General features: G+C 48.3%; 1 protein-coding gene across 1 annotated transcript in view; it reads left to right on the top strand.

The window, feature by feature from the left end:
• Positions 1-15,406, top strand: part of fn1a (fibronectin 1a) — a 71,280-nt gene extending 55,874 nt beyond the window's left edge. Inside the window, exons 38-47 of the mRNA XM_041868564.1 lie at positions 1,328-1,519; positions 3,850-3,939; positions 4,900-4,979; positions 6,241-6,636; positions 6,856-6,994; positions 7,757-7,921; positions 8,631-8,756; positions 9,049-9,155; positions 14,802-14,924; positions 15,219-15,406. Of these exons, the coding sequence (XP_041724498.1) occupies positions 1,328-1,519; positions 3,850-3,939; positions 4,900-4,979; positions 6,241-6,636; positions 6,856-6,994; positions 7,757-7,921; positions 8,631-8,756; positions 9,049-9,155; positions 14,802-14,924; positions 15,219-15,287 (1,487 nt within the window). The 3' untranslated portion in view covers positions 15,288-15,406. The remainder of the gene's footprint in view (positions 1-1,327; positions 1,520-3,849; positions 3,940-4,899; positions 4,980-6,240; positions 6,637-6,855; positions 6,995-7,756; positions 7,922-8,630; positions 8,757-9,048; positions 9,156-14,801; positions 14,925-15,218) is intronic.
• Positions 15,407-15,978: the final 572 nt, after the last annotated feature.

The raw sequence follows: 15,978 nt of genomic DNA, 5'->3' as shown, positions 1-15,978 counted from the left end.
CTCTCTATACTACCATCCTCTCTCTATACTACCATCCTATCTATACTATCATCCTCTCTATACTACCACCCTCTCTCTATACTACCATCCTCTCTATATACTACCATCCTCTCTCTATACTACCATCCTCTCTATACTACCATCCTCTCTATACTACCATCCTCTCTATACTACCATCCTCTCTCTATACTACCATCCTCTCTCTATACTACCATCCTCTCTCTATACTACCATCCTCTCTCTATACTACCATCCTCTCTATACTACCATCCTCTCTCTATACTACCATCCTCTCTCTACTACCATCCTCTCTCTATACTACCATCCTCTCTCTATACTAAGGACCAGATGTCATTGTATATTTCTTTATATTAATCTTACTAAGTATACTGATCAAAAATATAAATGCAACATGCAACAATTTCAAAGATTTACAATTCATATGAGGAAATCAGTCAATTGAAATAATACATGAATTAGGCCCTAATCTATGGATTTCACGACTGGGAATACAGATGTGCATCTGTTGGTCACAGATACCTTTAAAACAATGTCACGGTATTTCTGTGCATTCAAATTGCCATCGATAAAATGCAATTGTGTTCGTTGTCCGTAGCGTATGCCTGCCCATACCATAACCCCACCGCCACCATGAGGGACTCTGTTCACAACGTTGACATCAGCAAACCGCTCACCCACATGACACCATACATGTGGTCTGCGGTTGTGAGGCCTGTTGGACGTACTGCCAAATGTTCTAAAATGACTTTGGAGGCGGCTTTTGGTAGAGAAATTAACATTCAATTGTCTGGCTACAGCTTTTTTGGACATTCCTGCAGTCAGCGTGGCAATTGCACGCTCCCTCAAAACTTGAGATATCTGTGGCATTGTGTTGTGTGACAAAACTGCACATTTTAGAGTGGCCTTTTATTTTCCCCAGCACAAGGTGCACCTGTGTAATGATCATGCTGTTTAATCAGCTTCTTGATATGCCACACCTGTCAGGTGGATGGATTATCTTGGTAAAGGAGAAATGCTCACTAACAGGGATGTAAACAAATGTGTGCCATAACATTTAGAGAAATAATTTAATCTCATGAAACATGGGACCAACACTTTACATGTTGCGTTTTATATATTCTTTCAGTGTAGTTGCTTAAAGCTGTTAAGTGTGTCAGTTCTTTAATTACTTTATTAGGGTTATTTGACATTACATAAATCAACATTTCTGTAAATGTGCCAGATTTAGCCGGTTCAGCCAGCGTATTTTCATCTGTAAATTCTGTTCATAGAACTGACTGTCTCCCTGTCTGTTTATCTCTTTCAGCTAAGCCCGTGGTGTCTCCCCCCACCAACATCCGGTTCACCTCCCTGACCCCCAGCAGCATCTCCTTCACCTGGGAGGGTTCCCGTAGTGCCGGGGTCACCGGGTATTACGTCACCTACGAGGAGGCAGGGGGCATCCCCCGGGAACTCACCCCACGACCCACCGCTTACCGGAGCCAAGCCATCATCACTGGTAGGGCTCTCCTCCTCTTTTAGATCCCAAAAGCGCAAAAGCGAAACTTAAGAACGGGAAGCATAGAAATAGCGCACATAGACCCGATCTACCGCTTCCTAGACTTGCTTTCAATGAGAATGAAAGATCTATAACTCACATTTCTATGTGAATTTGGTCGGGTCGCCAACAAAGATACATACTGGACATTTTAGGGCTTTTCACACTTCTGAACCAAGTCGAATCAAGCTGAGCTGGCCTGGTTACGCATCCATACACCTCAGTGGCTGTAAGCGTGCTTAAATAGGAAATACCATAACAGTTTGGCCTAGCATAATAGTGTGAAAAGAGTCCGATCCAGGTGGGTTGTTTGTTGATCAACAAAACTGATGCAACCGTGGAGCAAAACGGGCGGGGCTTAGAATCAATGGATTCAGGGCTGTACGGTGCGACCATTTTACTTGCATATGCGCCTAAATATTTTGCTGTGCGACCTGGAATTTTTATTTTATTTGTCACGTGCTTCGTAGACAACAGGTGTAGACTAACAGTGAAATGCTTACTTACAATAATGACTGAAAAATAACATGGCTACAGTGCATTCGGAAAGTGTTCAGACCCTTTCACTTTTTCCACATTTTGTTACGTTACAGCCTTATTCTAAAATTGATTTAAATAGTTTTTCCCCCCTCATCAATCTACACACAATACCCCATAATGACAAAACAAAAACAGGTTTTAGAAATTTTAGCAAATGTATAAAGAAAACCCGTAAATATGACATTTACATAAGTATTCAGTCCCTTTACTCAGTACTTTGTTGAAGCACCTTTTGGCAGCAATTACAGCCTTGAGTCTTCTTGGGTATGACACTACAAGCTTGGCACACCTGTATTTGGGGAGTTTCTCCCATTCTTCTCTGCAGATCCTCTCAAGCTCTGTCAGGTTGGATGGGGAGCGTCGCTGTACAGCTATTTTCAGGTCTCTCCAGAGATGTTCGATCGGATTCAAGTCAGGGCTCTGTCTGGGCCACTCAAGGACATTCAGAGACTTGTCCCAAAGCCACTCCTGCATTGTCTTGGCTGTGTGCTTAGGGTTGTTGTCCTGTTGGAAGGTGAACCTTCGCCCCAGTCAGAGGTCCTGAGCACTCTGGAGCAGGTTTTCATCAAGGATCTCTCTGTACTTTGCTCCGTTCATCTTTCCGTCGATCCTGACTAGTCTCCCAGTCCCTGCTGCTGAAAAACATCCACACAGCATGATGCTGCCACCTCCATGCTTCACCGTAGAGATGGTGCCAGGTTTCCTCCAGACGTGACGCTTGGCATTCAGGCCAAAGAGTTCAATCTTGGTTTCATCAGACCAGAGAATCTTGTTTTTCATGGTCTGAGAGTCCTTTAGGCAAACTCCAAGCGGGCTGTCATGTGCCTTTTACTGAGGAGTTTATATTAGTGCCTCCAGAAAGTATTCATACCCCTTGACTTATTCCACATTTTGTTGTGTTACAGCCTGAATTCTACACATGGAGACATGTTGGCTGGGTGGGGTTGGGGTGTGAGGTTGGGGGTGGAGACATGTTGGGGGTGGAGACATGTTGGCTGGTTGGGGTGAGGGGTTGGGGGTGGAGACATGTTGGCTGGGTGGAGTTGGGGTGAGGGGTGAGGGGTTGGGCGTGGAGACATGTTGGGGTGAGGGGTTGGGGGTGGAGACATGTTGGCTGGGTGGGGTTGGGGTGAGGGGTTGGGGGTGGAGACATGTTGGCTGGGTGGGGTTGGGGTGAGGGGTTGGGGGTGGAGACATGTTGGCTGGGTGGGGTTGGGGTGAGGGGTTGGGGGTGGAGACATGTTGGCTGGTTGGGGTTGGGGTGAGGGGTTGGGGGTGGAGTTGGGGTGAGGGGTTGGGGTGGAGACATGTTGGCTGGGTGGGGTTGGGGTGGAGACATGTTGGCTGGGTGGGGTTGGGGTGAGGGTTTGGGGGTGGAGACATGTTGGCTGGGTGGGGTTGGGGTGGGAGGTTGGGGGTGGAGACCCACTTCTTTTTTGTTTTATTTTCCTGTGTAATACTGAATTTATTATTTATTATTAAACTATGTATGTATTTTATTGTTCATTTTGCTTATTTTGAGTGGTACAGGTTTTATAAACATATCATTTGAAATGAATAATGTACCTGTAACCTGATTCCCCACATGGCAGCTTCTTGTCATTGTTGTAGCTATCCGACCGTTTAGAATCACAACACATCTGCCCCATCGACGCGCGCCCATAGTTTTCGTGACCTTGTCAGCTAACCCATCTATTGTAGCCTGTTTCTTTTACTAAGTCCCTCCCCCACACTCTGTTTATTGTTTTTAGGTCTGAAACCAGGAACTGAATACATCATCAAGATCGTCACCCTGCAGAATGCTCTGAGGAGCACCCCTCTAGTGGGCAGGGCTAGAACTCGTAAGTACAGCAATCAACCTTCCCATCTGAAAATGATGGAACCTTTATTTAACCAGGGAAAGAGCCTTGAGGTCAGACACCTCTTTATTTAACCAGGGAAAGAGCCTTGAGGTCAGACACCTCTTTATTTAACCAGGGAAAGAGCCTTGAGGTCAGACACCTCTTTATTTAACCAGGGAAAGAGCCTTGAGGTCAGACACCTCTTTATTTAACCAGGGAAAGAGCCTTGAGGTCAGATACCTCTTTATTTAACCAGGGAAAGAGCCTTGAGGTCAGACACCTCTTTTCTGAACGCAACAAATTATGTTTAAATGAGGAAGAAGAAGAAAGAGAAGTTATTACAAAACCAGTGAAACTCTGTGTGAATATGTGCCTGTTGTAACAATGGCTTTTGCAGGCAAGCAATTCATGCATACTGAGGCAGCACAAATGTAAGCTCAGCTGATGTGCTTTAAGATAATGCTCTGACCTTTTGAATATCTAAACTAAGTTATTCAAAAGTTACGATGTACACTAGTGGCAAGCTTTGCAGTTTGCAGTAGCTTCCCATTAAATACAGCTCCAACAGGGAAGACAAGAGGACTCTATCTGTAGTGTCCCAATCATTCCCCCTGCTGGTTGAACCTAGCTACTGCAGATCCTGCTGGTTGAACCTAGCTACCGCAGATCCTGCTGGTTGAACCTAGCTACCGCAGATCCTGCTGGTTGAACCTAGCTACTGCAGATCCTGCTGGTTGAACCTAGCTACCGCAGATCCTGCTGGTTGAACCTAGCTACTGCAGATCCTGCTGGTTGAACCTAGCAACCGCAGCTCCTGCTGGTTGAACCTAGCTACTGCAGATCCTGCTGGTTGAACCTAGCTACTGCAGATCCTGCTGGTTGAACCTAGCTACTGCAGATCCTCTCCTCACGGTCTCTTAACGCTCTGCTTGCTCTGCTCCTAACCCGTCTCTCTGCTAGAACTGGCATCCCAGCTCCCCGTGCCTCAGCTCCCTGTGTCCCACCGGCCCAGTCCCGACATCCTGGACGTGCCCGAGGACGAGGTTAACCCCAACCTCCCCACCGACCTCGACTTTAACCCCAGCAACCCTAGTTTCAACACCAACCCCAATGGAAACCCCAACTACCCTGCCAACACCAACCCTAACCCCAACTACCCTGCCAACCCCAACCCCAACCCCAACTATAACGGCAACCCCAACGGGAACACCAACTTCAACCCTGCCAACCCTAATGGGAAACCCAACTTTAATGTGAACGCCAACCCCAACCCTAACCCCAACCTCCCCCTCAACCCCAACGGCAACCCCAACAGCAACCCCAACCAGTTCAACCCCAACGGCAACCCCAACCAGTTCAACCCCAACGGCAACCCCAACAGCAACCCCAACCAGTTCAACCCCAACAGCAACCCCAACCAGTTCAACCCCAACGGCAACCCCAACCAGTTCAACCCCAACAGCAACCCCAACGGCAACCCCAACCAGTTCAACCCCAACCAGTTCAACCCCAACACCAACCCCAACCAGTTCAACCCCAACGGCAACCCCAACAGCAACCCCAACCAGTTCAACCCCAACGGAAACCCCAACAGCAACCCCAACCAGTTCAACCCCAACAGCAACCCCAACCAGTTCAACCCCAACCACCCCCTCAACCCCAATAGGAACCACAACTTAAACCCCAATGGCAACCCCAACCAGTTCAACCCCAACACCAACCCTAAACCCAACTTTCCCCTCAACCCCAACACCAACCCCAACACCAACCCTAACGGGAACCCCAACTTCTATGGTAGCGGCAACCTTAACCCCATTTCTAACCCCAACACTAACCCCAACCCCAACCTACCCCTCAACCCCCAGCGGGAACCCCAACCCCAACTATAACGGCAATGTGAACCCCAACTACCCCCTCAACCCCAACGGGAATCCCAACACCAACCCTAACCCCAACTTCAACACCAACCCTAACCCCAACTACCCCCTCAACCCCAACGGGAATCCCAACACCAACCCTAACCCCAACTACCCCCTCAACCCCAACGGGAATCCCAACACCAACCCTAACCCCAACTTCAATACCAACCCCAGCACCAACTACCCCCTCAACCCCAACGGGAATCCCAACACCAACCCTAACCCCAACTACCCCCTCAACCCCAACGGGAATCCCAACACCAACCCTAACCCCAACTTCAATACCAACCCCAGCACCAACTACCCCCTCAACCCCAACGGGAATCCCAACACCAACCCTAACCCCAACTACCCCCTCAACCCCAACGGGAACCCCAACTTGAACCCCAACTTCAACGACAACCATTTCCAGCTGGTGGGGACTAACGGCCAGGACATGCTGGGCCAGCAGGGCCAGCACATCTACACAGAGTACCAGAGCTTGGGCCCCAACCCCAACGGCAGGGACAACCAGGGCCAGGGCCCAGCTATCCACCACCGTGAGCCCCTGGTCTACGTCCCCGTCCCGGGCCCCGATGGCCAGAGAGTGCCCCTGGTCCGGGTGAACGAGGGTCCGTTATCGGGTCTTCCGTTTGGGTTCCCTGAGAATGATACCGGGTTTGGGGTACCGCAGGAGGCCCAGACACACACCACCATCTCATGGCAGGGGCTGCCCCAGAGCTCAGAGTACCTGGTGTCCTGTAACCCCATCACCAACCTCGACGAGAAGATGTTCCAGGTGATTATACTACACACAAATGCCATGAAGAAAAATACTTTTCATTTAGATGAACTGTAGCAAAGGTGTACTAGCGTACCTATACTTCTCTTTACAGCCAAAAAATAAAAAATAAAGTCCTGTTCTCTGTACATGGTGTCAGAAGTGAATGATTCTGATGTGACAGGTGTTTCTATCTGCTGTTCCCCATAATGAACCCTGACCTCATCTCTCTACCAGATGCGATTACCGGGCACCTCTACCAGTGCCACTCTGATCGGGCTGACGCCTGGGGCCTCCTATGGCGTCGTCGTGGAGGCCATGAGAGGGCAGGGCAGGGAGAAGGTCCTGGAGGAGATAGTCACCGTTGGCAACGCTGGTACTACACTTTGTCAGTACCCTGTGGTGGTGTGCCGTGGTCATGGAATAACAATGAATAGCATTAGACCTTTCAATGAATACTTTTTCATGAGTTTATGTATTGTTGTCCAACGCCCTTCTAATGTATTGTTTTGAAGCTGGTAATCAGTTCTTTGGTTTCGTTGACCAGTTGTTTAGTATTTGGAAATCACATCTGTTGATAAATAGTTATGTTTGTCCGTCTGTTGATAAATAGTTATGTTTGTCCGTCTGTTGATAAATAGTTATGTTTGTCCGTCTGTTGATAAATAGTTATGAATGTCCGTCTGTTGATAAATAGTTATGTATGTCCTTCTGTTGATAAATAGTTATGTTTGTCCGTCTGTTGATAAATAGTTATGTTTGTCCGTCTGTTGATAAATAGTTATGTTTGTCCGTCTGTTGATAAATAGTTATGTTTGTCCGTCTGTTGATAAATAGTTATGTTTGTCCGTCTGTTGATAAATAGTTATGTTTGTCCGTCTGTTGATAAATAGTTATGTTTGTCCGTCTGTTGATAAATAGTTATGTATGTCCTTCTGTTGATAAATAGTTATGGATGTCCTTCTGTTGATAAATAGTTATGTTTGTCCGTCTGTTGATAAATAGTTATGTTTGTCCGTCTGTTGATAAATAGTTATGTTTGTCCGTCTGTTGATAAATAGTTATGTTTGTCCGTCTGGTTGTTGTTTTGCTTTGTAATTGTTTGTTAACATGTTTTGTCCCTTCTCTCTCCCCCTAGTTCCAGGAGACAACCTCCCCTCCAGCAGAGATGTGTGTTATGACACGTTCACAGCCACCTACCATGATGTGGGTGCAGAGTGGGAGCGTATGTCAGAGACAGGCTTTAAGCTGTGGTGCAGGTGTCTGGGGCTGGGCAGTGGCCATTTCAGATGTGATTCATCCAGTGAGTGACTCTAACCCATCCCATAATGCTTCTAATATAAACCCCCTTATATTTTACCTTAGCATGGGCAGACCTGACGCAGACGACCAAGAGGGAAAAAAAAGACTAAATTATATGGTTATGGTATTTATTTTCTCTTATTAATAGCATTTGTTAATATGACTAAATCATTCAAAGCAGAAATTCAATTAAAGCCATTCTTAAATCATTGGTCAAGTACATTTTATTCCTGCTCTGGGATACATAGATGTGCTAGAAGGTGAAGGTCTGCCCATGCTAGTCCCTGCAGCATGTTGGCGTCTACTGTAGTAAAACATGCCACTGACAGGGCTAGAGCTCGTTGTGTCTGGGGTTTGTATTGTCAGTCCATAACCAGACGATACCAAACCCTGAGATATCATGCCATCATCATGTCTGAATGCTAAAGGTCATGGGTCAAATGACTGATGTGTTTGTGTGTGTATGAGGGATGAATTGTCCAATTGGGTCTCAGTGAAGCTCAGAATGTTGGGTCCAATCAGACTCCTTTCTCCACCAGAGTGGGAGGAGTCGAGGAGACATGGCCATCTATCCCCCAAAACCTTCATTTGGATTTGTTGAACTAGTATTATCTCCCCCTCCCTCCCCGTCCTCTCTCCTACCTCCCCACCTATCGCCTTCCTCACCCCTCCACCCACCTACTCCCCTCTTCACCCTCTCCCTCCTACAGAGTGGTGTCATGACAGCGGGAACAACTACCATATAGGAGAGAAGTGGGACCGCCACGCTGAGAACGGTCACATGATGAGCTGTACTTGCTTGGGCAATGGGAAGGGAGAGTTCAAGTGCGAGCCACGTAAGTACTGCAGGCTACTAGCTTAGAGATCAATGAATGGTTGCCAAGTTGTTCAATTCACACCGGCGTGTACAAGTCCACAGATCCTTTTAATACTACTGAGCCGAGCTGTACTGTTCTGGCCTGGTAATGCATCCACCATAGTTGCTGGACAGAACAAGGTGAAAAGAAAATATCCAATCCACAGTAAAGTTTGGGTCGCTACGACACTGACAAGGGCAAGAGAATTACCAGAGACCTACTGCACTGCACGTTGTTATGGTGAATGATCTATCTGTCTGTGTTTCTACAGATGAGTCGACGTGTTATGACGATGGGAATATGTACCAGGTGGGCAACCAGTGGCAGAAGGAATACCTGGGAGCTATCTGTACCTGCACCTGCTACGGAGGACAGCAGGTAACACCACCAATTCCATACTGTGGAGCACAGGATGTTGTGTAGTACACGGGATGTTGTGTAGTATACAGGATGTTGTGTAGTATACGGGATGTTGTGTAGTACACAGGATGTTGTGTAGTATACAGGATGTTGTGTAGTATACAGGATGTTGTGTAGTATACGGGATGTTGTGTAGTACACAGGATGTTGTGTAGTACACAGGATGTTGTGTAGTACACAGGATGTTGTGTAGTATACAGGATGTTGTGTAGTATACAGGATGTTGTTTAGTACACAGGATGTTGTGTAGTACACAGGATGTTGTGTAGTACACAGGATGTTGTGTAGTACACAGGATGTTGTGTAGTACACAGGATGTTGTGGTGTAGTACACAGGAAGTAAAAGAAAAGCACAGATGAGGGGAGTCTAGACTAGGCAGGAGTTGTGAACGTGTGGTAAACTGGATGCAGTATGCTCCATGTGGTGGATTATCAAAGTAAATTGAATTCTACAGGCTCCGACACTCGTTGTGGCAGGGCTTGCAAACTATTACGGACTACAAAGGGAAGCACAGCCGCGAGCTGCCCAGTGACACAAGCCCACCAGACGAGCTAAATTACTTCTATGTGCTGTGATGTCACGAGAGGCTGTGTCCTGGAGGGACGTTACATCCCCCTGAGGTGGCTGCAAACCCAGACAGCTATGGCTCCATCTGCTGGTATGGTCGGGAACTCCACCCCTCTATGGCCAATCTTCCCACGCAGCTGAAACAAATGAGGAGCTGATGAGCTGAAGGTTTGGGGAAGGGAAGAGACACACTGAGGGAGTGTGTGGGGGGTGAAGAGACACAGTCTCCAACCTGGGCTCTCTGGAGGACAAGAGTGCTGCACGTCCACTTCCATGAGGAATATAAGGATTTGGAGATACTTACCTTTGGGAAATACTCACCTTTGGATATATGCACCTGTGGAAATACGTGAGAGACATTTGGAAGGACTTTTTGCTGGGTTGGCCACTAGCTGCAACGTGGACTACAGTAAGGCTGGGGAAAAGTTATCTGAGCGAGTGAGAATTATGATTCTGGATGTGGAAGAGACATCCCTGAACTGTTAACCCTTAAAGAGCCACAAGAGAACAGAATTTGGTTATATTTTCGTTAATTTCCCAAGACCTATAATAAAATCCTTGTTTTGTTTGAACCTTGTCTCCTTGCACTACTTGAGCAATCCCGCTGAAAGCTGTGTAGCCTCTCGTGACGTCACAGATGGTGGAGAATACAGGCACGCTCAAGCGTTAATAGTGCATGTCAGAGGAGGATACCGAAGGTTTGATCACCCAGTTTTCCAAGTTGGCCGTAGGCTCCCCGCCGACTGAAATGGAGGACATATTGAAAGCCCTTGTTGCTGGCCAGCAAGCCCAGATGCAAGCAAACGTGGCTCTCTTGGAGGAGCAAAAGAAAGCCAACCTTCTGAAGGCAGAGGAATTGCAGTTGCAGAGACAGAGGGTGGTCCAAAATACCCGCCCAATAAAGGCAAGTGACTTTATATCTAAGATGGGAGCTACCGATGACATTGAGGCATACCTGCATGCATTTGAGGCCACGGCCACTAGGGAAGCCTGGCCCAAGCAACAGTGGGTTGGTCTGTTAGCCCCCTTTCTAACCGGGGAATCGCTGAATGCTGTCCGGGACCTGGGCCCTGACCAGGTTACTGACTATGATGCCCTGAAGTCTGAGATCCTCAGCAGATATGGACTCACAAAGTTTGGTATGGCCCAGCGCTTTCACGGCTGGACCTTCCAACCAGACCAACCTCCTCGGGCGCAGATGCATGAACTTGTCCGAATCGCAAGGAAATGGCTGGATCCGCAGAGGAATACAGCAGCGGCGGTGGTGGAGGCCGTTGTGGTGGATCGTTACCTACGCGCCCTGCCTTATGAGGCAAAACGGTTCATCAGTCAACAGGCCTTGACCACGGCTGATCTGACCGTGGAAGCTGTGGAAAAGTACCAGGCCACAGCGGAGATGCTGAATGCTTCCCGAAAAGACCCCAGGAGGGCGGCCCCACCACAAATGGGAAGAACCCGTCCAAAGGACCCCAAGGTCTCGAACCCAGCCACGTCAGGACTTATCCCGGCTCCAGGGGGAGCCAGAAACCAGGCGGGTCCAAGAAGAGTACACCAGGAGGGGGAAACTTCGACAGTGTTACCGGTGTGGGGAGATGGGACATATCTCCTGGCAGTGTGGGAAACCAGCCGATGAACCTATGCCCACTGCGGAGTCCTCCAGCTCAGCACCCACACACCGTTTTGCCTCGCTCTTGGGAGTCGTAGATGGCGGCCCAGATCGACCCCCCCACCTGCCCGGTAACTGTGAATCACCATGATGTGGAGGCCTTACTGGATTCTGGTAGCCGGGCCACCCTGGTGCGTAAGGATTTGGTGGGCCCAACGTGTCTGACCCCCGGGGAAAGTCCTCCCAGTTTCCTGTGTCCATGGGGACACCAGAGAATACCCCATTACTGAACTTACAATGACCAGCACACGGGGAACCATACACACGACGGCGGGGTGGTTGATTCCCTCCCCGTCCCTGTCCTAATTGGACGAGACTGCCCAGCCTTTTACCCACTCTGGAGAGAGTCTCAGGAGAGGATAACCCGAGTACCTCGGAAACGGAGAGGCAAGACTCATCCTGGGAAGGCTCCGGTGCAATCCTCCGAATTACTCACTCCCGCCCGGGCTCTGATAGGGATGGCAGGTGCCCAGACCGACACAGAGACGGAGCTACAGAATCTGGACAAAGAACTGTCTGGTCTGAAGGGGACCGCTGAGAGGTATCGTTTGTTAAAGCAACAGTTAGACATGAAGACAGAAGAGTTAGATATCCTCCAGGCTAAACTCCAACAGAGCTCCTTCCATAAGCAACAGGGGGAGCTGGAGAGGCTGCGCAGGACCATCGAGGAGTGTGAGGAGACCCTGCGCAGTAGTAAGGAGGTCCAGAAGAGGGCAGAGGAGAAGTACAAGGTGTTGGAGAACAAGATGAAGAATGCGGAGGCAGAGAGAGAGAAGGAACTGAAAGCTGCTCAACAGAAGCTAAACTCTGCTAAAACCAAGGCTGATGCGTTCAGTAAGAAACTCAAGGAGAGACAACAGGAGGCTGAGTCCCTGGTCCTAGAGGTGGAGGAGTTGAAGAGAGAGCAGGCTGGCAAGCACCACGGCAATGCGGACGCCCTCTCCCGGCGTGATGCCTTCTTCGCTGCCTTTACCCCGACGAGGACGTCGGTCCCGAGGAGGGGGATGTGTGATGTCACGAGAGGCTGTGTCCTGGAGGGACGTTACATCCCCCTGAGGTGGCTGCAAACCCAGACAGCTATGGCTCCATCTGCTGGTATGGTCGGGAACTCCACCCCTCTATGGCCAATCTTCCCACGCAGCTGAAACAAATGAGGAGCTGATGAGCTGAAGGTTTGGGGAAGGGAAGAGACACACTGAGGGGAGTGTGTGGGGGGTGAAGAGACACAGTCTCCAACCTGGGCTCTCTGGAGGACAAGAGTGCTGCACGTCCACTTCCATGAGGAATATAAGGATTTGGAGATACTTACCTTTGGGAAATACTCACCTTTGGATATATGCACCTGTGGAAATACGTGAGAGACATTTGGAAGGACTTTTTGCTGGGTTGGCCACTAGCTGCAACGTGGACTACAGTAAGGCTGGGGAAAAGTTATCTGAGCGAGTGAGAATTATGATTCTGGATGTGGAAGAGACATCCCTGAACTGTTAACCCTTAAAGAGCCACAAGAGAACAGAATTTGGTTATATTTTCGTTAATTTCCCAAGACCTATAATAAAATCCTTGTTTTGTTTGAACCTTGTCTCCTTGCACTACTTGAGCAATCCCGCTGAAAGCTGTGTAGCCTCTCGTGACGTCACAGTGCGCTTCGAGGCAAGCAACACTGAAGCATGCATGAGAGCACCAGCTGTTCCGGATGACTGTGTGATCACGCTCTCCGTAGCCGATGTGAGTAAGACTTTTAAGCAGGTCAACATTCACAAGGCCGCAGGGCCAGATGGATTACCAGGACGTGTACTCCGAGCATGCGCTGACCAACTGGCAAGTGTCATCACTGACATTTTCAACCTCTCCCTGACCGAGTCTGTAATACCAACATGTTTCAAGCTGACCACCATAGTCCCTGTGCCTAAGAACACCAAGGTAACCTGCCTAAATGACTATCGACCCGTAGCACTCAAGTCGGTAGCCATGAAGTGCATTGAAAGGCTGGTCATGGCTCACATCAACACCATTATCCCAGAAACCCTAGACCCACTCCAATTTGCATACTGCCCCAACAGATACACAGATGACGCAATCTCTATTGCACTCCACACTGCCCTTTCCCACCTGGACAAGAGGAACACCTATGTGAGAATGCTATTGACTACAGCTCAGCGTTCAACACCATAGTGCCCTCAAAGCTCATTACTAAGCTAAGGACCCTGGGACTAAACACCTCCCTCTGCAACTGGATCCTGGACTTCCTGATGGGCCGCCCCCAGGTGGTAAGGGTAGGTAACAACACATCTGCCACGCTGATCCTCAACACGGGGGCCCCTCAGGGGTGCATGCTCAGTCCCCTCCTGTACTCCCTGTTCACCCATGACTGCATGGCCAGGCACGACTCTAACACCATCATTAAGTTTGCCGACGACACAACAGTGGTAGGCCTGATCACTGACAACGATGAGACAGCCTATAGGGAGGAGGTCAGAGACCTGGCAGTGTGGTGCCAGGATAACAACCTCTCCCTCAACGTGACCAAGACAAAGGAGATGATTGTGGACTACAGGGAAAAAAAGAGGACTGAGCACGCCCCCATTCTCATCGACGGGGCTGTAGTGGAGCAGGTTGAGAGCTTCAAGTTCCTTGGTGTCCACATCACCAACAAACTAACATGGTCCAAACACACCAAGACAGTCGTGAAGAGGGCACGATAAAGCCTATTCCCCCTCAGGAGACTGAAAAGATATGGCATGGGCCTCAGATCCTCAAAAAGTTATACAGCTGCACCATCGAGAGCATCCTGACTGGTTGCATCACCGCCTGGTATGGCAACTGCTCGGCATCTGACCGCAAGGCGCTACAGAGGGTAGTCACTGGGGCCAAGCTTCCTGCCATCCAGGACCTCTATACCAGGCGGTGTCAGAGGAAGGCCCTAAAAATTGTCAAAGACTCCAGCCACCCTAGTCATAGACTGTTCTCTCTGCTACCGCACGGCAAGTGGTACCGGAGTGCCAAGTCTAGGTCCAAAAGGCTTCTTAACAGCTTCTACCCCCAAGCCATAAGACTCCTGAACAGCTAATCAAATGGCTACCCGGACTATTTGCATTGTTGCTCTTTAATTATTTGTAATTTTTCTATTTTATTTATTTTTTACTTCAGTTTATTTTAGTCAATACTTTCTTAACCAACAATGCAGTTAAGAAAAATAAGTGTTAAGGGCTTGTAAGTAAGCATTTCACTGTAAGGTCTACAGCTGTTATATTCGGCGCATGTGACAAATAAAATGAGATTTGGACTTCAGTGAATGTAAGGACACAACAGATGTATGAGAGTGTCAGTGCATTTGTTCTATGTGGTGAACGGCGTGTCATCTCCCCAGGGCTGGCGCTGTGAGAACTGCAGAAGACCAGGAGCTCAGACTGAGGTGGATGTGGATCTGCTAGATTCTCAAATACACCAAGACGCATTTGACCGCTACAGGGAGAACGCCCTGAAAAAACTGGTGGGTGTTCCGGCCTCTCAGTCATAGAGATACAATATTATACAGTTTCCCTGACCAAGATGGCCGTCCGGCAGTTATGTTAAAGGTTTGCCACTGACCATTCTAGTGTTTTTATTTAATTCTGTGCTCCTAGGATTCTAAAGACTGGCCCATAATAACGTTGACACAAATGTCTTTGTGACGTCCCATATGTCAATAGAGATTGTATATCAGGTGTACATGCATTTCCTTATTGACTATCATGCAAACATGTACTTTAAATGAACTGAACATTTCCTTTCTGTCTTCCAACAGAACATCCAGTGCCCCATAGAGTGTCTGAGACCAGAGCTCCTAGCGGACTCCCAGCAGCCCTCAGAGTAAAGAAGGGATGGTGAAGGAGAACCCTCTCCTCCTGAGACTCTACTCACATACAGTGCCTTCAGAAAGTATTCATACCCCTGGACTTATTCCACATTTTGTTGTGTTACAGCCTGAATTCAAAATGGATTAAATATATTTGAATGACAAAGTGAAAACATGTTTTTACAAATATATTTACATTTTACATTTTAGTCATTTAGCAGACGCTCTTATCCAGAGCGACTTACAGTTAGTGCATACATTATTTTATATTTTTCATACTGGCCCCCCGTGGGAATCGAACCCACAACCCTGGCGTTGCAAACACCATGCTCTACTGAGCTACATCCCTGCCGGCCATTCCCTCTCCTACCCTGGATGACGCTGGGCCAATTGTGCGCCGCCCCATGGGTCTCCCAGTCGCGGCTGGCTACGACAGAGCCTGGATTCGAACCAGGATCTCTAGTGGCACAGCTAGCACTGCGATGCAGTGCCTTAGACCACTGCGCCAAAATGATATACATATATTTAATTTACTTATGTATTCACATTCCTGAGTCAATACTTTGTAGAAGCACCTTTTGGGTTAAGTCTCTAAGAGCTTTGCACACCTGGATTATACAATATTTGCATATTATTCTTTTTTAAACTCTTCAAGCTCTGTCAAGTTGGTTGTTGATCATTGCTAGACACTCATTTTCAAGTCTTGCCA

Source organism: Coregonus clupeaformis, unplaced genomic scaffold (genome assembly GCF_020615455.1).
Source record: "Coregonus clupeaformis isolate EN_2021a unplaced genomic scaffold, ASM2061545v1 scaf0207, whole genome shotgun sequence".
Classification (NCBI taxonomy): Eukaryota; Metazoa; Chordata; class Actinopteri; order Salmoniformes; family Salmonidae; genus Coregonus; species Coregonus clupeaformis.
The sequence above is the reverse complement of the archived record's forward strand: the minus strand, read 5'-3'. Positions and strand labels throughout refer to the sequence as shown.